Here is a 24,877-nt window from a genome sequence, read left to right on the forward strand (position 1 = left end):
TGGGGGAGGAAGGAGTAATCTGCTTCTGAACCGTTTGTGAGGCTGCAGCAGGAAGATCTGTCATAGGAACTGCTGAGAACATTAAAACTCTGCACTCCGTTACATTTCCAAACCAGTTGCTGAGCACTTTAATAATACCTTTTGAGAACAAATTCAGTTTGTTGAGACTTATGTCACCTACGGTATAATACAAAACTGCAAAAAAGAAGAAAAAGAATCTGATTCTTACGGTATGATATATCTGAGCCTTATAGTATGACATGCTTTGGACACTACGCAGGAGTACGCGAGGTTTCCGTTTCCTGCAAAACGCTGTATGTTACCATGAAACAGAACATGCGAAATAAAAAAAGAAAAAAATAATCACAGATTGCGTAGCAGTTAATGAACAACAGTATTTACAGTAAAACCCTGGGATAAAGATAAAATCCCAGTTTGCATAAAGAAAACAGAAATAGGTAATTCCTGACAAATACCTTGCATCGCTCAGAACACTGTCCTGCTAGCAATCTACCTTGCAGAGGCACACAAAGAAATGAGCTGTTATATAGTCAGGGAACAAAGCACTGCCTAACTGGGTAGAAAAGTGAAGTACTTTTGCTAACTGAAGGATCCGAGATAACTGCGATTTAACACTAAACACTGCCCCCCCGGCCTCAAACATCCAACCTATCTTAGCCTAAGCTTCCTAGAGCATGCCAGAGATGAACAGCACCTCTCCACCGACTGAAACAACAGTCTAACCAGCTTTCACTGGATTGCCTTGCTGGAAGAGCCTGCTCTTTCTGCCAACTAAAAGCTGTATTTTCCTTAAGTTGCAGTCACAAAGACTGCGTAAGAATTTAAACCAACATTTATGCATACATGTGCACAAACAGAACCGGAAGGGAAATAAAGATAAGTCTAGGTATAAGCATAGCATAAAGGACAAATACTGTGGCACCACAGAATCAGATGGTCCACAGATTTCTTGCTCACACCCCCAGAGAGGTTATGTATGCTTCGGATTAAAATAAATAACATCTGAAAAAACCAGCACCAAGCAGCCTAGACAGATCAGCTGGTCAACTCAGGCTATATGTATATTAAGTACTTGGTACAGGAAAACACAAATGGATCAGTAGCAAACAGTTTGTGCTGAGGACCTGAACCTTAAAATTTAAGTGTCTGAGGGGTTTGCTGTGCCTGAACTCATTTACTAACTCTTCACATCAGTTAGGTCTTGCAGACATAATTAGATGTTCCTCCATTAGCATTTGGTACATTTTTGGATCATGTTTTTCTGTTTAGTTTCTCCTGGAAATAATCCAGTTTGCATTCTCTGAAGTAAAAGAGCGACAAGCAGGGATGACCGGATGATTAAAGAAACCCCAAAAAACCAAACCCACAAGCCCACCAAAAAACCCCACTCCTAGCCTGAATCAAAACAATAATGTAGACCTACCCTAGGGCACCTAAAAAGCAGTTATGCAAATGCATCATCTACCCCAACATGTGCAGCTATTTACCAGCAAAACCCCATGCTGATAGCCATTGCTGTGTATTTTTACATATCGAGTACTGTATTCTAATTTTATACAAATTTTGACATGAGATTCTAATTATTATAGTCTTGCCAATTAACTTCAAGTTCCTTGTGCATTTGCTTATGTCCATCCATACACTTTGACAATGACTTCTCAAATGCTGCTTCCATGACAATTTAAATTATAGTAAGATGAATAAAATCGGGGGGGGGGGGGGGGAATTAACCACCCACAAATACACACAAACTTGTCAGATTCTGGTAAAAATATTAAAATTTAATAATACCTTTTGAACATACAATTATGTCAAGGAAAGAGTAAAGGCATTCAAACAAATGGATATAGAACTTAAATAATATTTACAAATTCTAAACTGCAAGTTGACTATAAAGTCACAAATACTTTAAATATTTAGTAGAATATAATGTAAATTCTAATATAAATTAGATATTAACTTCATCTGTTATTTTTTCCAGTGATAACAGTCTAATCTTTACATAGTATATACATTAAAATACTAAAAAGTTATAAAATTTTATTTCTGTTACTATGCAAAGAAATGGAAAATACATCCGATCTGTCGTACTGTACAATATCCAAATTGAACTTTCTATAGCGTTCTCTGCAAAAATAAACAGCACTTTCACATGCAACAAGGCATAAAGTACAAGTCTGTCCATTAGTAGGATGCCATCTGAGTGCAAAGTAAACTAAAACACAAATGTCATTCAACCATGTAGTCGAAAATCAAAAGTAAACTGCGGAAAGAGATTTTGACAAAACTTTCTGATTCAGACTGAAGTAATAACGAAAACCATGTAAACTGATTTCCATACAGATCTGTCATTTCAAAAAATGAATATACAGCATACTGAGAAGCTTATCGTGACGGTATCAGAGTTACTTTGACAACATATAATGGAGGACAAGCCGATGATCCTGTATGAATTCTGAAGCCCTGCCCTGCCAATGGGCTGCAGCATCTAAGCTGCTTTTCTATTGACAGTTTCCAGAATTACTTCTGCCACTCTGAATTGCACATCGGTAGTCAGAAGAGTCTTCTAGACTTCATTATGCCATTGTGTAACCATAGCTTCCACAGTGCAATGCCACAAGAAGCCTGTCCTTAAGGATTTCTTTACTTGGGTATTCAGGTAACTTCAGCATGTTGATACTGAAAAGGGGAGGAAAAAAAAAAAAAAGGCAAGCACATCACAGTTAAGCAAGAAACCCAACAGTAAAGTTTTCTGATGGAAAACCCTGAAGATGTCACATCTATGGAAGAAGACAAACCTGTGCTGCGTTACAGTGCCATTGAACACTTGAATACATTGCAGGAAATTAAGGGGTTTTTTCACTTCAGTAAATTGTAATACAATACTGTAATATTCCCTTATTGATCCCACTGCCTTAATTAAGCAAAATGAAGTAGTAAATGAGCAAACAATATAGCATCATCTTGGTTAAAATCTACCACTTTCATGTTGGATAGTCAATACTTCACAAATTGTCTAAATTTATTCTTGGCCTTTTAACGAAAATATTCATGAGAATGGTACTTTTGACTGCGACTGACATGAAATAGCCCCATTTTTAAGATATTTCAATGAGACCAGTTAACATACCATGTGCTTGATGTTGGTAAAAGATTTGCAGTATACGGCACAGCAGCAATTGTAAAATTTTGCAATCCACTGCCACCCATTATATGGGCAAAGCCACCATGAGGCACCCTGGAACTGAGAAAATTCACAGAAATTAGACCGTTACGAGAATGTTATAAGACAAAAGCCATATATTCCTTACACTGCAAATACCTCTTACTGCTACATGGGACCAGTTCTTTTATCAAGGTTCCCCCTTTTTTACCCATATCAAAGTTCTCATTGCCAAATGCTTTTTATTACAATATTAAATAATGCATTAGTCCATTTACATTAGGCATCAAATTGTTTGAATGGTATTTAAGAGAATTCTGTTTGCAAAGAGGACTCCTTTCTACAACCAGTTTTTATAACAGAATGTTTTCTCAGTTTAGGCAAACATCTACGGTTATTTATATTTACAGTTTAAGAAATACTGCATCATAAAAAAGTTTATTCTCCAATTACTATCTGTGGGACAGCTGCTCAAAGTGTCCTTGACATGTCTTTTCATTTACTACTTCAGATCAAATATTTCAACTAATAAAACCATTACATCAGTCACACTATCACCCAGTGACAACCTATGGCAAAACTAGAACACACTAAACAAATCACTAAGTGAGAATGCATTCCTGAAGATGCTAATCATATTACTCAATTTTTTTCCTTTTACCAATATATTATTCAAGGAATACTCAAGGTGTAAATGGACAATAGCCCTGGAATCTTCAGAGTCCCTCCCTATAAACTGAGACAAATAGAATAAAATTCAGATATTTTCATAACATCAGTTTAAGTTGGTACACATTACAAGGTAACATGCTGTTAGCACGGACCTCACAAAATAAAATAATATAAAAAAAAATCATAAAAAAATCATAAAACTGTAATGAAAGGATAGGGACTAAAGAAGTTGAATGTGAGCCAGCAATGCATCCTTGCATCAAAGAAGGCCAGTAGCCTCTTGGGCTGCATCAGGAAGAGTGTCACCAGCAGGCCAAGGGAGGTGATCCTTGATCCTCTCCCTGTACTTGGTGAGAAACATCCGGAGTCCAGCTCCTCGCTCCCCACCACAGGGGGGACAGGGACATACTGCAGCAAGTTGGGCAAAGGGACACAAAGATGACAAGGGATTGGAGCACCTGACACGGGAGGAGAGCAAGCTGGGACTGTTCAGCCTGGAGAATAGAGGGCTCAGGGGGTGTATATAAATACCTGAAGGGAGGAATAAATAAGGTGGAGCACAACTCTCAAGATGAAGCACCCAGTGGTGCCCAGTGACAGGAGATAATGGGCACAAATTGAAATCCAGGAGATTTCCATTTAAACATGAGAAAAACTTTTTTACTGTGAGGTCATTAAATACTGGAACAAGTTGCCCAGAGAAGCTGAGGTGTCAGCACCCCTGGAGACAGTCAAAATCTGTCTGGATAAGACCTTGAGTATCCAGCTCTAGCCCGACCCTGCTCTGAGCATGGGGTTGGACTAGACAATCTCTAGAGGCCCCTTCCAACCTCAGCTATTCTGCAATTATGTAGCTAGCAAAGAAAGAATCTGATAAAACAAAATAAATATTCCGTAAAATATATAACAGCTGTTAGAATTTTGGAATACAGGTACTTACATTAAAAACAATGCTCCCATATCCACAAAATCAAAGTGACTGTAAAAACCAGGAGCAAGAATGGAAAAGAATGAAGTAATGTTTCCACTCACAGTAAAACTACTTGGCAAAAATGCAAAAGAGTAAAGGTTGCTACTGCCTAATGCTAAAGAGTTAGGACAGAACTCACAGTAATGCTTTTTAAGCGTACCTTTAAGAGCTAGCTATAGTATCCCACACATAAATCTGTATCATCCAGCTTAATGACAGCAATGTTGGGCACATAGTTCTAGCACTGGTATATAAGGCAACCACTACGGAGGGAAGTACTGATTATTTGCAGCGTACTATTTCTGACATACAAATGGAATTGTGCTCACAGCCACAGTTCAGAACAGTTGTAAAGATTTTACGGCAGTACTCTTCTATACCATGTTTTGGCTCGCATTTCTAATTCAGTGCTGCCTCCCCTGCAGTGACTTTTTTTTCCCCTCCAATGAACCAAGAGAATTCCACATTCAAATCAGCAATAAACCAGAACTAACTGTTGAAAAATTCTCATTCAGCCTGCTATTAGCTTAACGTTTTTACAAATTAACTTATTAAAATGTTTTCATACAACAGGTCAAAATCATATAGTATGATCAGGGCTTTGAACATTTAAAAGTAACAGCTGCCAACTTATGCCTCCAAGAACGAGTTTTCTTTCCAAGCAAAACACTGCCAATATAGTAAATAAAGCCTTCCAAATATGCACAAATAATATCACAAGATCTCATCTCTCTTACTGCATGTGCAAACAGCCTTCAGCAAGAGCAAGGATACAATTTCCTAGCTTTGGAAACTTCAATTCTATTAAAATGTTTAAGTTTACAACTGAATCCTAACTTTTATACCTATTTTCCCCACTAACAGATTTTGCATAAATTTACTTGTGGCTTATTACTCAACAGAAACTACAGTCCCCTAAAAAGTTAAACAGCAATCCTGATACTTGCAGAATACCAATAAAGTAGAATTTATCATGATAAGCTCTCAACATTCCCCTCCAACTGTTAACTAAAAGCCTGATCAAAAGTTGCCAATGGATAATTAACAATAATTTAGCCAAATTCTATTATAAACACCAAACAGAAAAAAAAGGAAATGCATGTAGAATTGGCAATACAATTTCAAGCAGCTGTCAACACAGAAAAAGTAGGTGGTGCATAAGTGGACTTTCAGATCCCCAACATGATGCACAAGAATATTTAGGGTTTTTCTTGAGTGTGCTAAGACCTCCAAACACACAGAATCTGCTATTCAAACATGGCTCACGACAATTACTGTTAAGAGATGTCTCAAAATTGGTATTAACGATGAATGCAATGGTATCTCCACTGAAACTACCAAAGCAAGACTTCATTACATTGAAGAGAAAAAAAGGTGTAAGAATGGGGGAAGAAAACAAAAAGCAAAGTTTAAGAAATATTTAGAGATGTCAGAGAAATACTGAAGACATCGTCATAAATATGTTTTATTTAATTTGCTGAATTTTATAGTCTTTGATTGGAAAAGAAAGAATAGTACCACTTCACACACACACAAAAATCAAGTAAGGGAATACGCAGAAGAGATTAAAGGGAAATGGAAAAAACAAAATCTTGAATGCAGCCTGCCAACCAGTACATACAGAAATAAATTCTTCACTAAGAAATATGATGCCAGAAGGAGATCATAGTTTGAAATCAGGTATACTTTTAGTGTACAATTTTACTTCAGATACTGGCCTGTACTAGACTAACAGGTGTTTTAGCTCACAGACAACTCAGCATCTAAGTCTTCCATGCACAGAAACTAGGACTGTCTGGGGATTTATGTGCAAAACTGCTAGCTGCATACCACTATTAGAGGTAACTTTCAAAAGTTAAATTTTTATGGGAAAAATAAACCAATTGCATTTCAATCGCTGAATCGCTAGTTCCTACTAGCTGATACAGAAAAAAACTAAACAATTTGTTTTTAAATTCCAGTCCAGAGTTCTTAAAAGAGATACCAAAAATTTCTTCTCTACTAACAAGAAATGGATAAGAACAAGTCAGTATGTGATTTGTGACCAAAATGAACAGTGCTCAAGCACGTATTAATCAGACAACATAATTGTTTACTTGATAGAAAGCGTCTCTTACAATCCAGTAGATTATCCCAAATGCCATGAAAATACTGAATGCCACTTCAGTATCATTTGGAATGTTTTAAGAAGCATTTGAAACATGACCTTACATCTTAAAGATCCTTATTTGCCATCTAGATTTAGAAATGGACTAGCCCACTAAAAATAAAAGACCAGCAGCTGGCGTGCAACAGTTGTGCAGTTAGAACTGCAGGCATCATTTCTGCAGAGGACAAAAAGATTGATGTGCAGGGAACTAGCATCTTAAATTGTCTGTGATCCCTAAAACCAATGAAATTCATAATAAATCAAGTGAAACTAATAGAATTTGAAGACCGTGCCATTTGACAATACATCTGTGACTGTGAAATTCCTTAGTATAAAGATAAGGTTTGATGATCTTAATTTGTGTTTTACCATTGCTTAACCACAAAACTTATAAACAAAAGGTCAACGACTCTCCTAATCCTAGAATATGAAGGGAACATCAAATTAAGAAGATGGTTCGATCTCTACCTGCCACCACAAAAAGACACAGCTCAGGTGCCACACATATGTCTGCAAAACATCTGTATACACAAACATGGCAACTCACCCAGCTCACAGGGACATTTATTGGTCAAAACCTTCCTCCACTGCCCTCAAATCATAAAGTAAATAAAAGTGGCTTTCTCTGAAGAACAACTAGAATTTAGGACAGAAACCCTACATAAAGCAAACACAATCTTTCATAAGGTTACATCTTCATTTGATCTTGACATGCTGCACTAATGCTAAATTCAACTCAGATTTAGAAGGATGTTCTGTTTACACTGAGCGAAGTGATACCTAGTTATCTCATATATTAAAGCCTATATTAATTACTGGACAAGCCAAGAGCCACATAAATATGCAAGAGGAAGAAGAATATAAAGCACAGTTAAATTCACTACTGCCTTGTTAAAAATTGCCTGGGACAGCATCTTAACTACACAAAGGCCTCTTGCAAAGTAGTCAAGTATAATAAGTAATCTATCATTTCACTGGCAGAACAGGCAGCAAAAATATTAACACACACTTTGTCTACTTTGATCAACATATAGAACACTAAAGTATGCAAACAGTTTCTAGTTAGGTGATCTTGTATGGTAATCGGAAGTCTCTTGACTTATTTCAGAGTATCCAGACAATATATTTGTTGTTACAGAAGAGTTTCTCACCTGCCAGTAACGAACTGTAATAGTAATACTCTCTCTTCCTGAGTTAGTTCTTCCACAACATCCCAGAACCACTAAATGAAAAATAAGTTAGCTTATATTTTTCATTAAATACATGCAGTTCTTGAAAAGATAATGGTAAAACAACAAATGGAATATTTGTGTGTTTGTTACTTAATGATGGGCATTTTCATATGAAATTCATACATAACTTAGTCACTTAATACAGGAATATAGTATAAAAAACCTCCACAAATTTTAGCCAAAATAAACTTCCATAAACAAAAAGTGACAACGACAACAGCAGCAGCAGCTTTTTTGGATTAAAATGCAATAGTCTACATTATTAAAAAAATATTTTTACCTGAATAACTTGGTCTCCTCTCTCATAGCCACTGGTGTATTCTGTATTTTTTAACCAATCATTCACATCAATTTCTGGCATACCAGACAACAAAAGCTCCTTCAGAAAAAGCACACAGATTGTGAGTAGTCCTCCTGACTAACCATTAATTTTAAGTGTTTATGCTATTTTAAAAAGTAATGCTTTAAGAAGCATGAAAATTACAGTGCTTTTCCTGTTTAGTTGCAACCTTACGGAACCTACAACTAAATTTTAATACAAGAAGATTCTTTAATTCAGGTAGCTTCACATGATCTGTTTCATTTAAGCACACAGAGGTGTGCATCAAGAGGCAGAAATTATTGCCAAAGAACCTAAAAGAAAAAAAGCTCTGAGTTTTGGCATGACTTGAAACAAAACTTGAGAGGTCGTGATTACAGAAGACCAAACCACCACAAAAACTTATCGGAATTTAATTCTGTGTCTCAGAAGAAGTAATGACAATAAACAGCACCCCCTTACTTTTAAAAAACTACTTTCCTCCTGAAATAAAATATGAACAGGTTTAAGGCCACAACATCCTGATACCATGTTGAAATTACAATTTAAGGCATTTATCACTGGCACATGAAGTTATCACATTCCAGGAAGATGGTCATTCTAAGTAATTAGGATAAGCAGGAATACACATATTGAGATCCTCACTGATAGATGCACAGGAAGCAAACCAAAGTGAAAGATACAAAATGCTTATTTTGTGAGTCTTGAGCTTTATGTCTACATCATTACACTACTGATGAAGTATGCTGAACAAAGTATTCAAAAAAAAAAAGTATAGGCATTTATGCTTACCAGTTCATATTCATCAAAAAGCTGAATCAAAGACGGTGGAATGAACATATGGAAGCCTTGTAAAAAGGCATTTATCTGAGGCTGAATGGCTCTTGTCATTCTAAGCTCTGTGACAAGCTGGACATACTCAGCCTGCAATGCAGAAAACAACATTAAGGCATACAACAGCAAAAATACATAGTGCTCACACAAACTCACGCACACATAAATGCAGTCCTCAATACATCACAAATCTCATCTATTGTAAGACAGTTAAGAGTCCCTATGCACTTTTCCCCACACACAAGCAACCCAAAATAATTCAGAAGGCCTCCCAGAGTTCAGAATCCCTTCTGCTCTTCCCCTTTCCTTCCTTCCAAAGGCAATTCCCAAACAGAAATGTTTAAATCATAACACAAGCCAGACAAAACACAGGGACTTGGATGAAGATAAAGGGACTAAAACTTAGTTTGTCATGCCTGCACCTAATACAACCACCGTTGTGATCATCTAAGCACATAAACAAAGCAATGTTTGTAAAGAAAAATATTCTATTCACCAAACTGACATATCTCAGGAAAAAGCGTAAACTTCTGAAGGAATATTTGTGAGCTGAAAAGCTCAAAAAATATGACAAACACTTATTTTCTGCATTACAAAAATATTTACATTAAAACACTTTCATTATGAGAGAAAAAAGTTGCTGTGCTTTAGGTGTAAGAAGGAATGTTTTAAACAGCCTGGAACAGCTGAGCATCCTGACTATCAGCACTGGCGCATGCTGAAAGACCTGTACCACAGAATTTACATAATATATGCCAGTAAAAAACCTGGTCAATTTGTTTTTACCTCTGTTCACTTCATTTACATTTTATTCCCTCTCAGAAGCCTTAGGAGCACATTATAAAACAGAAATATCTAAATAATTTCATGTCTACATATGCATTCCTACATAGTGCATAAAAGGTACAATCCAGCTTTCTTTTAAGAGAGATTTGATTGAACAGACATGAGACGGGCACCACAAATATGATGACAAAGTCTGGTTTGGGTGAGGGGTTGTTCTGTATTTTCCTTTGAGGTAAATCAAGCAGAGATCATGCTTCCTTGATTTCACAACCCCATATACTGTGAGACAAGGATCAATGTTCATTATGATGTTCAGATGCAGAGAGCAATTCCATTCCAAAGCTGTTTGAAAAAACTACATAATTTTTTTACTGCCAAACAGCATGGCCGGCTCACAGACAGACAAGTCCTGGGAGGACAGAGAAAGCCACAGGATTGTGTAGATCTGCACCATTTTTCAAAATAGCATATGCCTTGCTCTTTTTTTTTTTTCCTAAATAGTAAGTAGAAAGCTGCCAAAATATACACAGCCAAGAACAAAGAGAAATACATAGCGTGGACACTGAACAAAGCCTGACTTTTCTCTTTGAAGTCTCCCCATTACCATGACAAAAGGCAGTTGAACCGCTACTATAACCGCCACTTCAGTTGGAGCTACATGGACACTTCAATTGCAGGACTGGAACGTTTGCACAGTATGGTCGGATGGTCCCACAACCACTCAACTATTACACAGCTGATGTAGAAAAAGAACGTTCCCTCATTCAAAAAAATCCAACTTTTTATGAACAGCTATTACTACTGCTCCTCAATGGGGCATTTACTCTTTTGTTTTGGTTTTCAATAAGAGGGAGATTGGTTGGGTGATTGGGAGGGTAGTGGTGTCTGGTTTCGGCATGGGGTTCTTGTGGGTTTGTTGGTTTGGTTGTGGGTGGGGGTTTTTTAAGGAAGATTCGTTCATTACTTCATTTTAAAAAAATTATATCCTTTAAACAGGTAATCTGCTAGTGCACATACACAGTAAATTCCTTTAGAAGCTGAATTTTCTTCTCCCAGAGGTATAGCAAATACAACCAGTTTTAAATAGCAATCTTGTATTCCTCAGGTAAAGGAAGAAAAAAAGAAAGATATCTCTTGCAGATAAAAAAAGATGTTTTTTAAAGTAGACACTTTCCTGTTTAACCTGTTAGAACTGCTAAGATAAAACATACTGCAAAATGATGTCACAGTAAAGAAATTGGGAAAAATCCCCAAATGCCACTAAAACACAGATCTACAATTTTCAACAACTTGTTCTCCACTGTCAAAGAAATCAGTGAACAAGAGACAGTGCCATCTTACAGATGTTTGTTGACTTCACATTTTGCAGCTTCAAATTCAAACATCAATTAATATTAACAGTTCCAAAGCTACCACAACAGTCATCTGTTTCTGACCACCTTTCAAATAAGAGCTATACAAACTCTCATCCCCTCCTGCCACAGCTGAGGAAGGCTGATGAGCTAGAATGGATGCATCTGTTCTACACATGTTCAACCATCCTTTTTAATCTGCGCCCCAAGTCAGAAGTTAACAGAGCAATGTAAGCTACTGACTGAGAGTATCCTCATGTGGGCAAACTTCTGATTTCATGCTAACTGATAACAGTTTTTAAATAGCTGTTGTGAAACCACAATTTATGTCAAGTACATCTATTTGATATGTTGAGAAGCTAAGACTGCCCAGAAACAAGAATCAACATCCATGCTTTCTCTGATAGGTAATAAAGAAATTAATCATCCACTGCCTTCACAATTAGACTTGTTTTACCATCTGTATTCTTTCATGAATGACTATATTGCAGGCAACAGTGCAGAATCAGGCTAATAATATGTATTCCTGTTATTGGAATGACACTCTGCCTTAATGAAAATGAGGATTAAGCATACAAGAATCCAGTGCCAATTGCTCCAACACAAACTAAAATTTTGTTAGAATAAATGCTGACACCAAGTGGCTGTTCACCAATACAGCAGCTGTCTGTGCAACTGGTAGCACTGAATGAATGCTGTGTACACAAAGCAAGTTAGACTAGTTCAACAGAAATGAAAATCAGAACACAAAACAGACATAAGGATGAAAAGAGTCAATAATGCAAAAAAGTTGCAGGTCTACCCATAACACTCCTGCAGTTACTCAAAACTATCTAGTGGGTAACTGCAGAATTCAATTAGACTGATGTCCATCCTAATTTCTAGATAATTTTCAAAATCTGGCTGTGTTTTTCCGTATTAGTTTTTGAACTAATGCTGCAGAGAACTCGGGGACTTTCCAAGCTGTTACTATTACAGTAAATTTAAAAGGTAGATTATTTCCATACACACTGAGTGACTTGCAAAAGGCTGAAAAATCTTCCTGTAGTCTTTTACTCTGTCAATTATTCATGTTACTGTAGAGCAATCCAGTGCCCTAGCGTGCCCTAGCAGGCAGCACACTTTGCAACATTACCTCCATTTTTACTTTTAGCAATTGCTACTGGTTTACCTTCGTGGTGTATATACCCATGACTTAACTTTAGGAATATTTGTAACTTTTAAAATAAACCCTTCATTTAAAGCTGATCCTATTTTCCTTCCAACAGTTCTATCAGAAAGAAGAACCTCAAACCTGAACACTTCGAGAGATTTTAAATAGTACTATTTCTACAATGTGCTAAGCTAGAAAAAAGCAGAAGAGTGTTGGCAACTGTTTTGTGTATTTCCTTCAAAACTGGTATACCATTTATGCCTGCAGTTATTCAGAAAGTCAGTCCAATTGCTTTTCTTACACTAACAACTTCTGAATAAACCTGTATACTCACCTTGTTTTCCTGTGTAACAAGTATACTTGCACCCCCTGGCTTCAATGGCACTTCTTCCATTGCTCCAAACACGTCAGTCTCAACAGAGAAGGTCAGCTCTAAACCCAGATCACTGATATCATTATCTAAAATCCACTGCAAGTTCTTTGCATACTCTGGATCAATAGATGCTACATCCTGATAATTTACAGGTATACCTAGAAAAAACAAAGAGATAAACCCCCTCAAATAAATAAGATAAAGCAAAAAGGGTTCTAACTTAATATATGGTAGAAGATTGCCCTCTAGAGAGAAATTAGAATAATGCAGTAATAGGAAAAGGGGAAAAAAAGGGATTCACCATTAGTAACTACAGCAGAACTGTACTTACCACATTTTACAAGTATCAAAGAATCATCTTTCCTACGTTTTTCTTCCCAGGGAAGCAAATGGCATACCACTTGAATAACAACAATTTGCACAATTTTAGTTCTCTAATGGATTTCAGTAAAAGTATCTAACAATGCACAACACACAATGTTAAATGAGTTTCCTAAAAAAAAAAATCTTTAAAGTTTTCTACATAGCTTTTAGAAACAGAAATATCATATTATCTATAGAATAATTTCTTTTCCCCCAGAAAATTATTTAGAACAGGAGAAGGGGAGGGGAAGACAACTTTTCTGTGCTTAGAAAACTCTTTTGCTCTTCAGTTTTCTTCCTTTTAATCATGTTTGCTATGAGACTTACTATGCAGCTGAAAAAAAATATTTCTAGGAATTTTACATTTTCAAACTTAACTTGCAAGTCATTTAGAAGCATTAAGAACAGAGTTGCTAGAAGTTTGACTTTTATCCAAGTATAGAAACTGCCTATTTACAGCCCCTTCGCAGATATGGCACTCAAACAAATTTGAGCAAATGTGCCCAGAACAAGGCGACCCTGAGTTTGCGCGAGAGAACTACCCTCTTCACTTAACAAGAAAGCAAACCTCAATTGCTTTAACTCTGTCATGATAGATACTTTAACTCTACCAAGACAGATAAATACCTGGGAAAAGGGGCAGAGGGTGAGGGCAGTAGTAGGTTCAGAGAAAACCAAGTTATTGGGAAGTACTCTGTTTGCTTCACCATCTTTCATCCATTGGGAAGTGTAACAAGGGTGCCCATTAGAAGTAGTCTTAGCATGCTATGGACTGCAGAAGCAGCACCCCAAAAAGAGCAACACAAAATTCAAAGGTTAGCAGACAGTGCAAACATGTAAGTGCAAAAACTGTTAGTGTATTTCCCTGGAAGAGCTGACTAGTTCTGAAATGGTGTGTACACAAGCTGTAAGGCATTATTTTTTTAATAAAAATCAAGCAGTGCTCCAGTTTAAGAGAAGGATAGATAATTTACTAATGAATTTTCACTGTTATCTCAAAAAAAAAAAATTAACAGCTGTCTAGAGACTTTCACTTTTGCCAACTAATAAGTTTATGTGCATTTCACACATGAAGTGTGGAAATAATGATGTCTCTGAGGGATATAAGCAAAACATGTGGGAAAAGGAGACTGAAAAGTAGGAATTGGAGACTCCTTCAAAGAAACTGGAGGGTTATGATGAGACTACACTCGTAGTGAGCATGTTGTGAGACCAAAGCACTAAGCCTCACTCATTTGCTTGACAGATATTTTACCAATCAATAGACTCAAGGCAAGGCAGTTATAAAAGAAGCTCTGTCAGATTTATCAGGACAAAATTTGAATCCCAAGAAATACTATGTATATTTATCTTGCTATACCCTTAAGGTACGAGTAGTTTCAAAAGGAAGAGAAATCTTGGCATAATTGTGATAAACAGGTATTTCTGTGCAACACAGAACTTCCAAAAGATACTACAGGTAAGCTCTGAGACAAGTTCAGTTAAGTATTCAAGGATTTAAAGCTTCCAGCTCAAAATACACTGACCTAGAAATTAATTTTTGCTTTTGTTTATGCCATTTCAAGGAGTATTTTCTATTATACCATGAAAGAAGGGGCTTAAATCTAACAGCAGATAGCACAGTTAGGAATTTATCTGCTATGTGTCTTTGTGGGTTGGAGGTGGAAGTTTCCTTTTCCAAACAGAAAAGTAATTGGCTCCTTAGAAAAAATACAAAGTAAATGGACAACAGCACTAGTGAAACTATCTTCTCCTCCCCTGTTTAAGCAGAAGGCAGACAGACAGGAAGTTCAAGAAAAAAGAATCTAAGATGCCTTATTAATTTCTGATTATATTTCTGCCTCAGTTTTACATCTGTAATAGAGTGCAGACCTAATAAACATGAAGATCTATGGAATAGTGTTTGATTTCACAGCACACAAAAAAAAATCGTGCAAGCTACATTTCTAATATCTTATAAAGCACATTAGTTGTGTGTTAGCTGGGTCATCACTTACGTTGGTGATCTTTCCATGCCTACCAGATATTGCTGCAGAAAGATCTCAATTCATCACAGTGAAAAAAGGTGGTGCACCCACCTGAGTCTCAAAAAAGTAGTCACATTGGTTCATACAGGTTTTGGCTTCTAATTAAGGCACTTCCACATCATGTCTGTTGACTAAAGAGAAGAATTCCTTTGAAAGAGGTTCACACTGTTCCTCAGATAAAGGAGGTCTTACCACACAACTGGTGGATTCAGTGCCATCAACAGGGAAGGTGACAGAAAACAAGGATCTCGGTGCAAGGTGAGAAACCACAGGAATGGAAACGGTCTCAGGCTTCGAAAGATTTCATAGTCAATTACTGAAGGCCTGACAAGTAGCTGAAGGGAATCTCTATGTTTGTAACCTGGTAACTTGTATTTGACATGAACAACAGTCAGCATAAGCCACAGCTGAACCTGAAACAAAAATAAACCAAAAACCCCACAGGAGCAACTCAGGTTCCTTAAGCAAGAAGGGAGGAGGTGCACAAAGCTGAGGGAAAAGGCCTTGGAAAGGTTTAAATAAACCACTGTGAGGCAGAAAAAGCAACTACTTTGGGAAGTGAAGGTTTAGTTTTCCTAGTTCTCTGTCTGATAAGTAATAAGAAGCGATAAAAACCTGTGAACCTTTTAAACTTAGAGAAGTTGAGTGTGCACAAACCTCTAGAGAGTTCCAGGATGCCTGTTCAACAGAACAAGACCTTATTAAGAGGGACTGGTGAGATCTTATTAACAGAGACTACTCACTGTTGTTTGGTTTGCAATAGCTACTCTAGCAAAGTGAGAAAAAAGGGGGGGGAACCCAAAACAATAGGTCATCTTGTCACTTCAGTAACCAGCAAATCCAGTATATAGTCACGAGTCAAACTAGTAAAGAACCCAAATTCATTAGCAGTCATTTCCAAAAGAGGTGACAAGAGCAACACTTGACAATTCTCAAAGTGTCACTGAACTGCAGAAAAAAAATAAATGTTTTTCTCATTTGTGAATGTATCACATGGATATTAGCCTGTGAGTGTCATTCTTCTGCTCACACAGAGCAATCTCTTGATGTCAGAGGCCAGCTGTTAAGTCAGTGCCAAATTGTGCAAAAGATATGTCTGCTTTGAAATTGCTTTCCTATGTGAAGATCAATGGCTAGGGAAGCCCAATGAGGCATTGACAACATGGTGCTGCTTCAGGTTGGCTGTCCTCTGTTGCCTCTAGCCCAGTACACAGTCACTCTCTTCCCCTCGGTACTGAGGGAGAAAAGTAAAATGCATCCCTTTGTCAAGAAGATCTTGACAAAAATGACTGAGCCTGCACCATCAATGAACTGCAACAGTGTTCCCTGAACACTTTCAAGGAAGAGAAACAGTAAATCTGAAGTTAAGAGTTGATTTGTCCTGGACTCAGCAACCATCACAAGATGACTGCAGGTAGAAAGAATGATTACAGAAGAACAGAATGAGATGCAAACAATTCCTTGAAAACCTTGCTAAGTCTTAAAGTAATGAGTGTTTTTTGAGGAAAAGTAAAACTTCCAACATCAAGCTATACTTCCAAAAAAGATTAGAGAATAGCGCTTAAACACAAAGGAAATTCTGCACGCAGCAGCAAAGGAATTTATGTACTTAGAGGACCAACAGGAAAGCAAAGGAAATTTACCCTTCCATCACATCGTCATACAAGAGGAAAAGTTTTTCATGACAATGCTGAACAGGGGCATCATGTTCGACAATCAAGAGGCACAAAGGTTCTCAAAGAAGAGCAGAGAAGAGCCCTAGACCACAGATACCACCAGCTAACAGCAATCCTTCTCTATTAAAAAGGAAAGTTAGATTTTTTATAAAGACTTCTGACCAATCCTCTTGATTGCTACAGTAAGCATATGAATTAACTTCCCTCAGGAAGAAGACAGGATGAACTTGCATTAGTTCTGAAACACTGTTTCAGGAAATAAGTAGTATTTGTTGGAGTGGGTAGACAGGGAGGTTTGCAACAGTATGGATTCACCTTGCTAAAATATTACACCACTGAGGGACTCCAGGCATAATAAAGAATGCCTGATAGATTATTGCCACAGTTCATAACCATTATTAAGTTTGTAAGTCTGCCCTAAGTTAAGTAGGGAACAACTCTTTTCATTTCTCAAGAATGACATGACATGGCAGGACAGATGAATTTCACAGCCATAATGCAAAGAATTGCATACACCACAAAAACAATTGGCTGCACTACTCTGCCTTTCAGGCATTCCTAGTCAGCAACATTAAAAGACAACTAACTTATATGGTTATGCTTTAGACAGATTAATGATGCCTTCCTTGTTTTTAATTTAGGATTCGTATTTAAATATAAATTGAAAGATTAGCTATTTTATTAAAAGTTGCTAACTGTATAAAATTCCCACATAGTTTTGCTAATGTATTTCTGTATTTTGCAACTATAACAGTTCCTAAGAGAGGCTCAGACTGGAATAGCAATTACTGCCATATTATGTTGTGACTCTGACTCTCATATACATAAAAGATTAACAAGACATTAATTTCCAAGACTTTTTCACTTTTAACACACACACACACAAAAGTAAAAAAGGGAAAAGGTTTACTGCTCAGACAACTGCTACGACTAATAAACAGGATTTTAATAAAACCATACCAAGAATATGTTTGTAGAATGACCTCGTGAAGTAGATGTTCACCAACTGCCTGTGATTCAGAGCAAGCCCCAGGATCTGGCCGGCAAAACGGAAGTAGTTCAAATGATCTGGATTTACAGAAGAGTTGCTGTTGGGCTGGAAAGTTGTTCCTATAAAATAAAAAGATTATCACATTTCATGGCTTTTTTTTTCCCCAGTAAAGTTGATATTTATCAAATACACTAAGCATCTGAAACTACTGAAAGAGTTTTATTTTGGGGTTCTGGAAGATTGTTTGGGGTTTTTTTGTTTACACCAAAAAGACATCAAAGAAATGTATTAGAATGTAATGAGACATCCCATTATTAGAATGATACTGCTTAGCCACTCTCCGAGGCACCACTCTGAAATAATTATTATCAACACAAGGATAATCTTGATCTGCTAAATTCAGTCCTCCATCTTACTATATTGCCATGTGCATGTTTTGCTCGCTCTAATGGGCCACGCTTCTATGAACTTGGGAACATGTTCGAAGAAGTATCAGAATGCATCTACTTCCTTTCATCTGGCTCCAGCCAGATGCAGACAGGAGACAGTCCAGTCCTGGTCTCTTTGGAAAAGACCACCTCAAACAGACATACCTGAACTTTTCCTTTTAACTTTCAGGAACTAATCTATACCTCTACTGTTGAATGAACTCCTTGCCGCTTCCCAAGACTTTGTAAGGTAGAAAGCAAAACATTTATCACTGATGATGATGTGAAATCTTTATCAATAAAAGTTTTGCTTTATATGAAGCACTCAAAAGACAAAAAGTCAAATACAAGGCAGACACATGGAGATCAACATCTGGTTTTACCACAAAAATTAACTGATTGAACGTGTGGATTTCTAAAAGGAAATAAAGGAATACCTCCACAGTTCCCTTGCAAATGCAAAAGGGAGGAAATCACTTTCTATACTGCTCAAAGTGTTATATACTTCTACCACTAGGCAGAAATAACATGGACTCATTAAGACCAACAACTCATTCTCCTCTTACAAAAGAGAGAACAAAATCAAGGAAACTTCAAATTAAGAAAAATATTTCATCTGTAGTGATAAAAACGTACAATGAATACATCACATATATATATATATATATGAGATCAATTCTGTCAGTGTTGCTTTAAAAAGTAACAATCTTATATTCTGAAGCCAATTAAGTGACTTTTTGCTTGGGTTGTAAAATGCTTTTATAAAAGGTGACACTAAAATCAGGAAAAAAAAAAAGGCAGAGACATACCATCAGCTGACTGGGTAAATAAGGCGTAATCTGGGTTAACTATTTCACTGGATAAGATATCAAACCACTCACGCACCACACCCTGTCCCTGCATGTTAAAAGAATAAAACATATTAGTACACAGAACTTTCACTGCACAGTTATAGGTAACCGTGTATTTCTTAATAAAGCATAAATTTATTTTAAATTAGGATTTAGTTCAAAACAATACTTGTGAAAGAGAATTAATATTTCCATATATAAATAACAAAGGAAAACCATGCAATTGTACCCACCATGCCTTCTTCTCCATGAAATCTCACAGCGATCCCCTGCTTTAGTTTTGCACAATTTGCTTTAGACACAACTTCACAGCTACTCCTAAAAATAGAATCTAAATACAAAGCCGCAATTAATTTATGTTAATTCATTGTATTTCAACATATTTCAAAGATATATTCATTCCATTTATAACACAATACCTCTGTGAACCAAAAGGATGTCGTTTTCATTGACAGGCCTGTGAACCATGTCCGAATCTGGCTGCCCGGCATGCAGATGTTCATAGAACCATTCACAGCGATCTTTAAATGGCTACAAAACAAGGGGTAAACAATATTACATAGATGCATTCAACTGAGTAATTCCTCTCTCATAAGCATGACTGGAAAATGGTTATGCATGCTTCTCAATTCAGTTTTGAGATGCACAGAGTGACTCAGTGCTACCTCAATACACTATACAGTATTTTGGGAAGACGAAAGGACTAGATATGCCCTTGAGTGCTTGCTGAAGTCTGGTATGCAGAAAAACTAGACCACCAAGTTATCGAGAAATAGCTGCCAGAGTTCACCACGCAGGAGAAGAATAGCACAAAACTTCTTTCAGGGCAGGGGCAAAAGGAATCTAGATAAGTCATCAGTCACTGGCTTCTGTAACACTACTGATTATCAACCACAGCTGAGCACAAAAGCACAAGCGATATAAACAAGTCATATTTGTAGTAAACTTCACTGGCAATAAAAAACAGTTCAAAGGAATCAGAAACCTTCCAAAGCAATTCCTAGGTGAGAAGGTCCTAGCTTGACTCGTTATTTAGACTGACATTTTGCAGTTCTTCTGAGACAGAAATTGCACAAGCATGGCCTCTCTCATCTATCACAATTCACGGCATGTACCTTTAGTTGATCTAACAAACAGGGTATCAGTTCTCAGGGTTTCTTCATTATTCATAGGTAATGAATTTCAAAAAACATGTATTTCAATCAAACAATGAGTAAACAATACACCTACACCATGCCCTAAAAACAAAACTGGATTACCAAAACAAACGTGCATCTAAAAATAAAGGCACAGTACTGTTCACAACTAAAGAAATAAAGCTTTTGGAACAGACCCTCCACAATTATTTACGGGGAGCGGGAGTTCTCGTTGGTTAGAGGAATTTTACCTTTGTTTTCAGCAAATTCTGTCTTTGACCAAGATATTTTAATGTAAGGAAGCTTTCTAATAGAGAATAAAGCAAAAGTATAACAGCGTGTGCTAAACAAAGGAGTTCCAAATAGATCATTATTGCCCAAAGATCATCTTAATTTATAATAGAACAAATACGCTGAGCATATCTCTGAGCAACATGTAGACAATCATAATCTTTTAAAAGTGATGAAAATGTGGCAGATGCTTAACACTACAGTGTTACTTAAAGTAGCAGACTTCCACACAGGGGTTTGCTCACTAATTTTTCCACTTAACTACACTAGTCTTCCCTAGAGTAACTCTTCAGTCTTGAATTCATGTCCTGCCTTAAACTGAGAAGTTTAGGTTATGCAAGACATCAGGATTTTACTCAAAAAAAACAAACCCAACAACCAAAGCAAAACCAAAAGGAAATTGTAGGAAACAGAGCAAAGGGTAACAAGACAATATGACATTTCACTGAAGGAGCTGCCACTAGTTAACTATGGCCAAATAACTAATAGTGGTGTATCCTCTGGTTTGCTTCAAAACATAAGCCAATCAGGGAAAAAGCACAGTATTTTAAAGCTCAATCTATTAGATGTGCACAAATAGATTTAATAACAGAAAATTAACTCTGATTAACTGAAAGTTGGACTTGCAAGACATATTTAACATTGGTCATCTCAAAAGAACTTACACATGTATTTCAAAGAATTAGAAGTACAGAAATCTGGCTGCCATAATCTGATATTTCAATATCCCAGATTCACAACAAGCACTGGAGGCCACACTTAGTTCCTCCACACTCCCCAAATAGATTTTTTTAAAATATTATTATTTTTAAACAAAACACCTCTTTATATTCATAGAAGTTGTAACTAAGCATCTCCTGACATTTACCTGAGCTTTTATGATGTGCATAAATCTGGACATTAGTTCAGGACACTCAAGAAGAAAATGAAAGTGATCAAAAATTATTTTGGGATTTCTGAAAGAAAAATAGGTTAGAAGCCTGTTAGTCAGAGATCTAATACTAATGCTTCATGATACATAAAGTCTACATAAAGAGACAATGCAATTAGTCATATAGAAAAGTTCCAACAGACTATTTCATAATGTTTTCCTAACTCTTGTTGCCAAATGACTTATACTACCTCTTCCTTTGAACATGGAGGATTACAAGCAACTGTCCAGACAGAAGGTATAAACAGGGCAGTTCCAGAGAAACTCTGGAAATAGGCAAGTGTACAAAGATGGTTTAGGGTCCTTTAAGAAGTCATTAAGTATAACATATTTGAGGATGAATGAAAGTTTTCATCTGCCTCAAAAGGAAAGGCTTTATTTGGAACAAAGATGAGGAAAACAGCCATTAAGAAAATTATTCTGCTACTCTGTGAAAAAGATTTTGTTCACAAAATCTCACACAATCTTACAAAAGGATCGCTTACATATGCGGAAGAGTTCGGGTAAGCCTGAGCACTGAATCATTAATATACACTCCCTTGAATTTGGCAGGACCATTAAAGTGCATATGGTACATATGTCACAACAATAACTTAAAAATACAACTCAGTAAGAGGAAAAATAGGACTTTGAATTATTTTTTTGGGGAAAAAAATAAATTAGAAATTCCATATTTCTTGAAGCTTACCGGTTAACAAAACACTTAAGGACATCATCATGTTTACAGACGAATTCTATAAAACGAGGCGATGTCATCCTGTTCAAAGAAAATCATAAGATGCTTTTGGTTAATGAAGTTGAAAAGAATTTGAATTACGCAATTTATTTTTTTAAATAAACTACTATGCAAATAGAAACTGATGTTTAACTAGTCAATAATGAAATGAAATACTCAGCAGCATTAAGATTTCATAATAAACTAATAGAAAAGGCAAAAATGCCAGTAATCAAGAAGGTCAAGTAACCTGCCCACTAACTGTTATTAACTGTATGAACAAAAAAAAGCTCAAACTAATGGCGATACACATTTTTCTACTGAATCCTTCCAGCTTTCAATACAACAATGGAAACACATATATATGGAAGGACTGATATTATATGCACAATACACATAAGCACATTGCTCTATATTCTTGTTCATTGTATAAAACTCCCACCATGCACCTTGTGAATTGTAGCAAGTGAGGAAGGGAGCCAGGAGGAAATAACATTACAAGCTGAGCAAACTTAATAATGGGGGGCAAGGTGGTATTTAATGGTTTTATGAAATAACAGAACTACTTGCCAGGCAAGCACCTCGTACACTAGTATAGAATTTTCTTTTTTCTCCTATATATCTGGAGAACAAGGGAAGGGTTAATATGGGTGCAAATTTTACTCCATTTATCTACATCTATCTATGTTCTGCGTTTTTTTTAAATGAGAAATTCTTAATTGTATCTTTTACCTTCAGCAAAAGCTAATGAATACGTGCAAACAAGGATAAAACCCTCTTATCAAGTGCCTTGAAAGACTGTGAAAAATAGTACTTTAAGAAGTCCAGGATAACAATCCTAGAACCATTCCTGTTCCTCATGCCAATTTAGACAAAATCTGCTCATTTTATATAAACTGAGCTATTTTCCTCCTTTCCCTTACTCTGTTTTGAAGAAAAAAGTTTCACCATATGCTTCCCCTCATCCGCACAAAAAAACAAAACAAGCACATAAAATCTTCCAGAGACCAAAAATGAACATTTTAAACATACTTTCTCTCTGAGAGATGATCTGAAAGTATTAGACATCTAAAAGTCTTCCCTGAAAGGAAATGAACTAACTCTACCTGTGAATTGCCACACAAGCTGTAAGATGCAATATAGAGAGGAAAAAAAACTTAGGATACACTCGTCAGTTTTGATGCTGAAAGCTTGGAACATTGTTTTTCTTTCGCAAATGCTGATATTGAATCTAGACATACTTTGTTAATATACTGAAATAACAATCGTGGGAAGTAAAATAAAACAACTTCAATATTTCAAATGTTAACCAGTTAATTTTCCATTTAAGCATGAAATGCCATCTTTATTGTATGAATATTAGGAACAATGGAAAACTATGAGCTCTGTTTACTCTCCTCCATTAAACATAAAGACACTCAAATCTAAAATTAGAGCCATTTTAAATTCTTTTGTCTGAAAATGTCATTTGTTATAATTTCAAACGTTATTTGAAGACGGCAGCAGTATTGAGTTACACCATTGTGCCATTTACTCCTCCTAATATGAGAACTTCAGTAAAACAGAGTAAGTCTCAGATCTTTTTACTTCTCTATGCAGTTCTGAAAAGCCCTAAAGCAACACAGAATTCAAGTGTACTCTGCCTTACTTTGCTGCATCCCAGGGAGTTCTCCCAGTTGTCACTGAAACAGTTGTTACTCTCCTGGCTTCTGTGATAACTCTCGATTAAACTTATGTAATATCCATGGGAGTTCTTCCTAATCTGAAGCGTAAATTATGCATAGGGACAGACTCATTGGGCAAGGCCCATCAGCAAGTCACCTGGACACAGGGAGACAGTTACCTCTCCAACTGAATTTTGGTATAAAGAGATAAACTGGGGGGGGGGGGGAAATGTACTTAATCACTTCTATTAACATTCCTGCTTTTCATTTGGCTGCTGTACATAACACTTCACTGGCACTTTATCTTAGCAGGCTTTGATGAAGATTTCAAGGGAAACGGCTAACCAGCAGTTCCTTTTTCAAGGTGGAGTAAAATTAAAAGTACTGAGGTGCTTGTGGAATGTGCTGATCCCCAGATCATCTTCCCGAGTGTCCACAGACGAGTGTGCTCCAAGAAAAACAGTACTGGCCAACCTGAAAGCTTTTATTCCACTAGGTTTGGCAGAGAAAGAAAAACACTTCCAGTGGCTGAGAATAACCAAGAGTTACCACCTAATGGGAACCTTGCTTCCAGATTCCTCAGGGAGCTTGTAATAACCACCATACTGGCCTTATCCTCTACTCAAGAGGGTCAAAGGATCCTCTCCTTGTAAGTTCAGAAATACAATCCATAACAATCTTGGACAGGGTAAGACCTCAGTTACAGCAGATTTACTTCTTTTCTTTTTAAACCAGGCACTGATGATACTAAGTTTAACTAAGTTATAGTGCCTCTTCCAC

General features: G+C 36.6%; 1 protein-coding gene across 4 annotated transcripts in view; it reads right to left on the bottom strand.

Annotated features, from left to right (window-relative positions):
- Positions 1-1,839: 1,839 nt before the first annotated feature.
- The window catches only part of HACE1 (HECT domain and ankyrin repeat containing E3 ubiquitin protein ligase 1), a 53,326-nt gene continuing 30,288 nt past the window's right edge, over positions 1,840-24,877 (bottom strand). For 3 of the 4 annotated variants that reach the window (XM_054820349.1, XM_054820348.1, XM_054820351.1), the window contains 12 exons: positions 22,407-22,475; positions 21,656-21,743; positions 19,780-19,891; positions 19,594-19,691; positions 19,319-19,406; positions 18,051-18,200; positions 12,986-13,182; positions 9,319-9,450; positions 8,488-8,586; positions 8,127-8,197; positions 3,152-3,265; positions 1,840-2,700 (listed from right to left, as the gene is read on the bottom strand). In XM_054820349.1, coding sequence (XP_054676324.1) covers positions 2,598-2,700; positions 3,152-3,265; positions 8,127-8,197; positions 8,488-8,586; positions 9,319-9,450; positions 12,986-13,182; positions 18,051-18,200; positions 19,319-19,406; positions 19,594-19,691; positions 19,780-19,891; positions 21,656-21,743; positions 22,407-22,475 — 1,321 coding nt within the window. In that variant the 3' untranslated portion in view covers positions 1,840-2,597. The remainder of the gene's footprint in view (positions 2,701-3,151; positions 3,266-8,126; positions 8,198-8,487; positions 8,587-9,318; positions 9,451-12,985; positions 13,183-18,050; positions 18,201-19,318; positions 19,407-19,593; positions 19,692-19,779; positions 19,892-21,655; positions 21,744-22,406; positions 22,476-24,877) is intronic. The other variant, XM_054820350.1, reaches the window with a different exon arrangement.

The sequence above is a fragment of the Grus americana genome, chromosome 3, assembly GCF_028858705.1.
Source record: "Grus americana isolate bGruAme1 chromosome 3, bGruAme1.mat, whole genome shotgun sequence".
Taxonomy (NCBI): Eukaryota; Metazoa; Chordata; class Aves; order Gruiformes; family Gruidae; genus Grus; species Grus americana.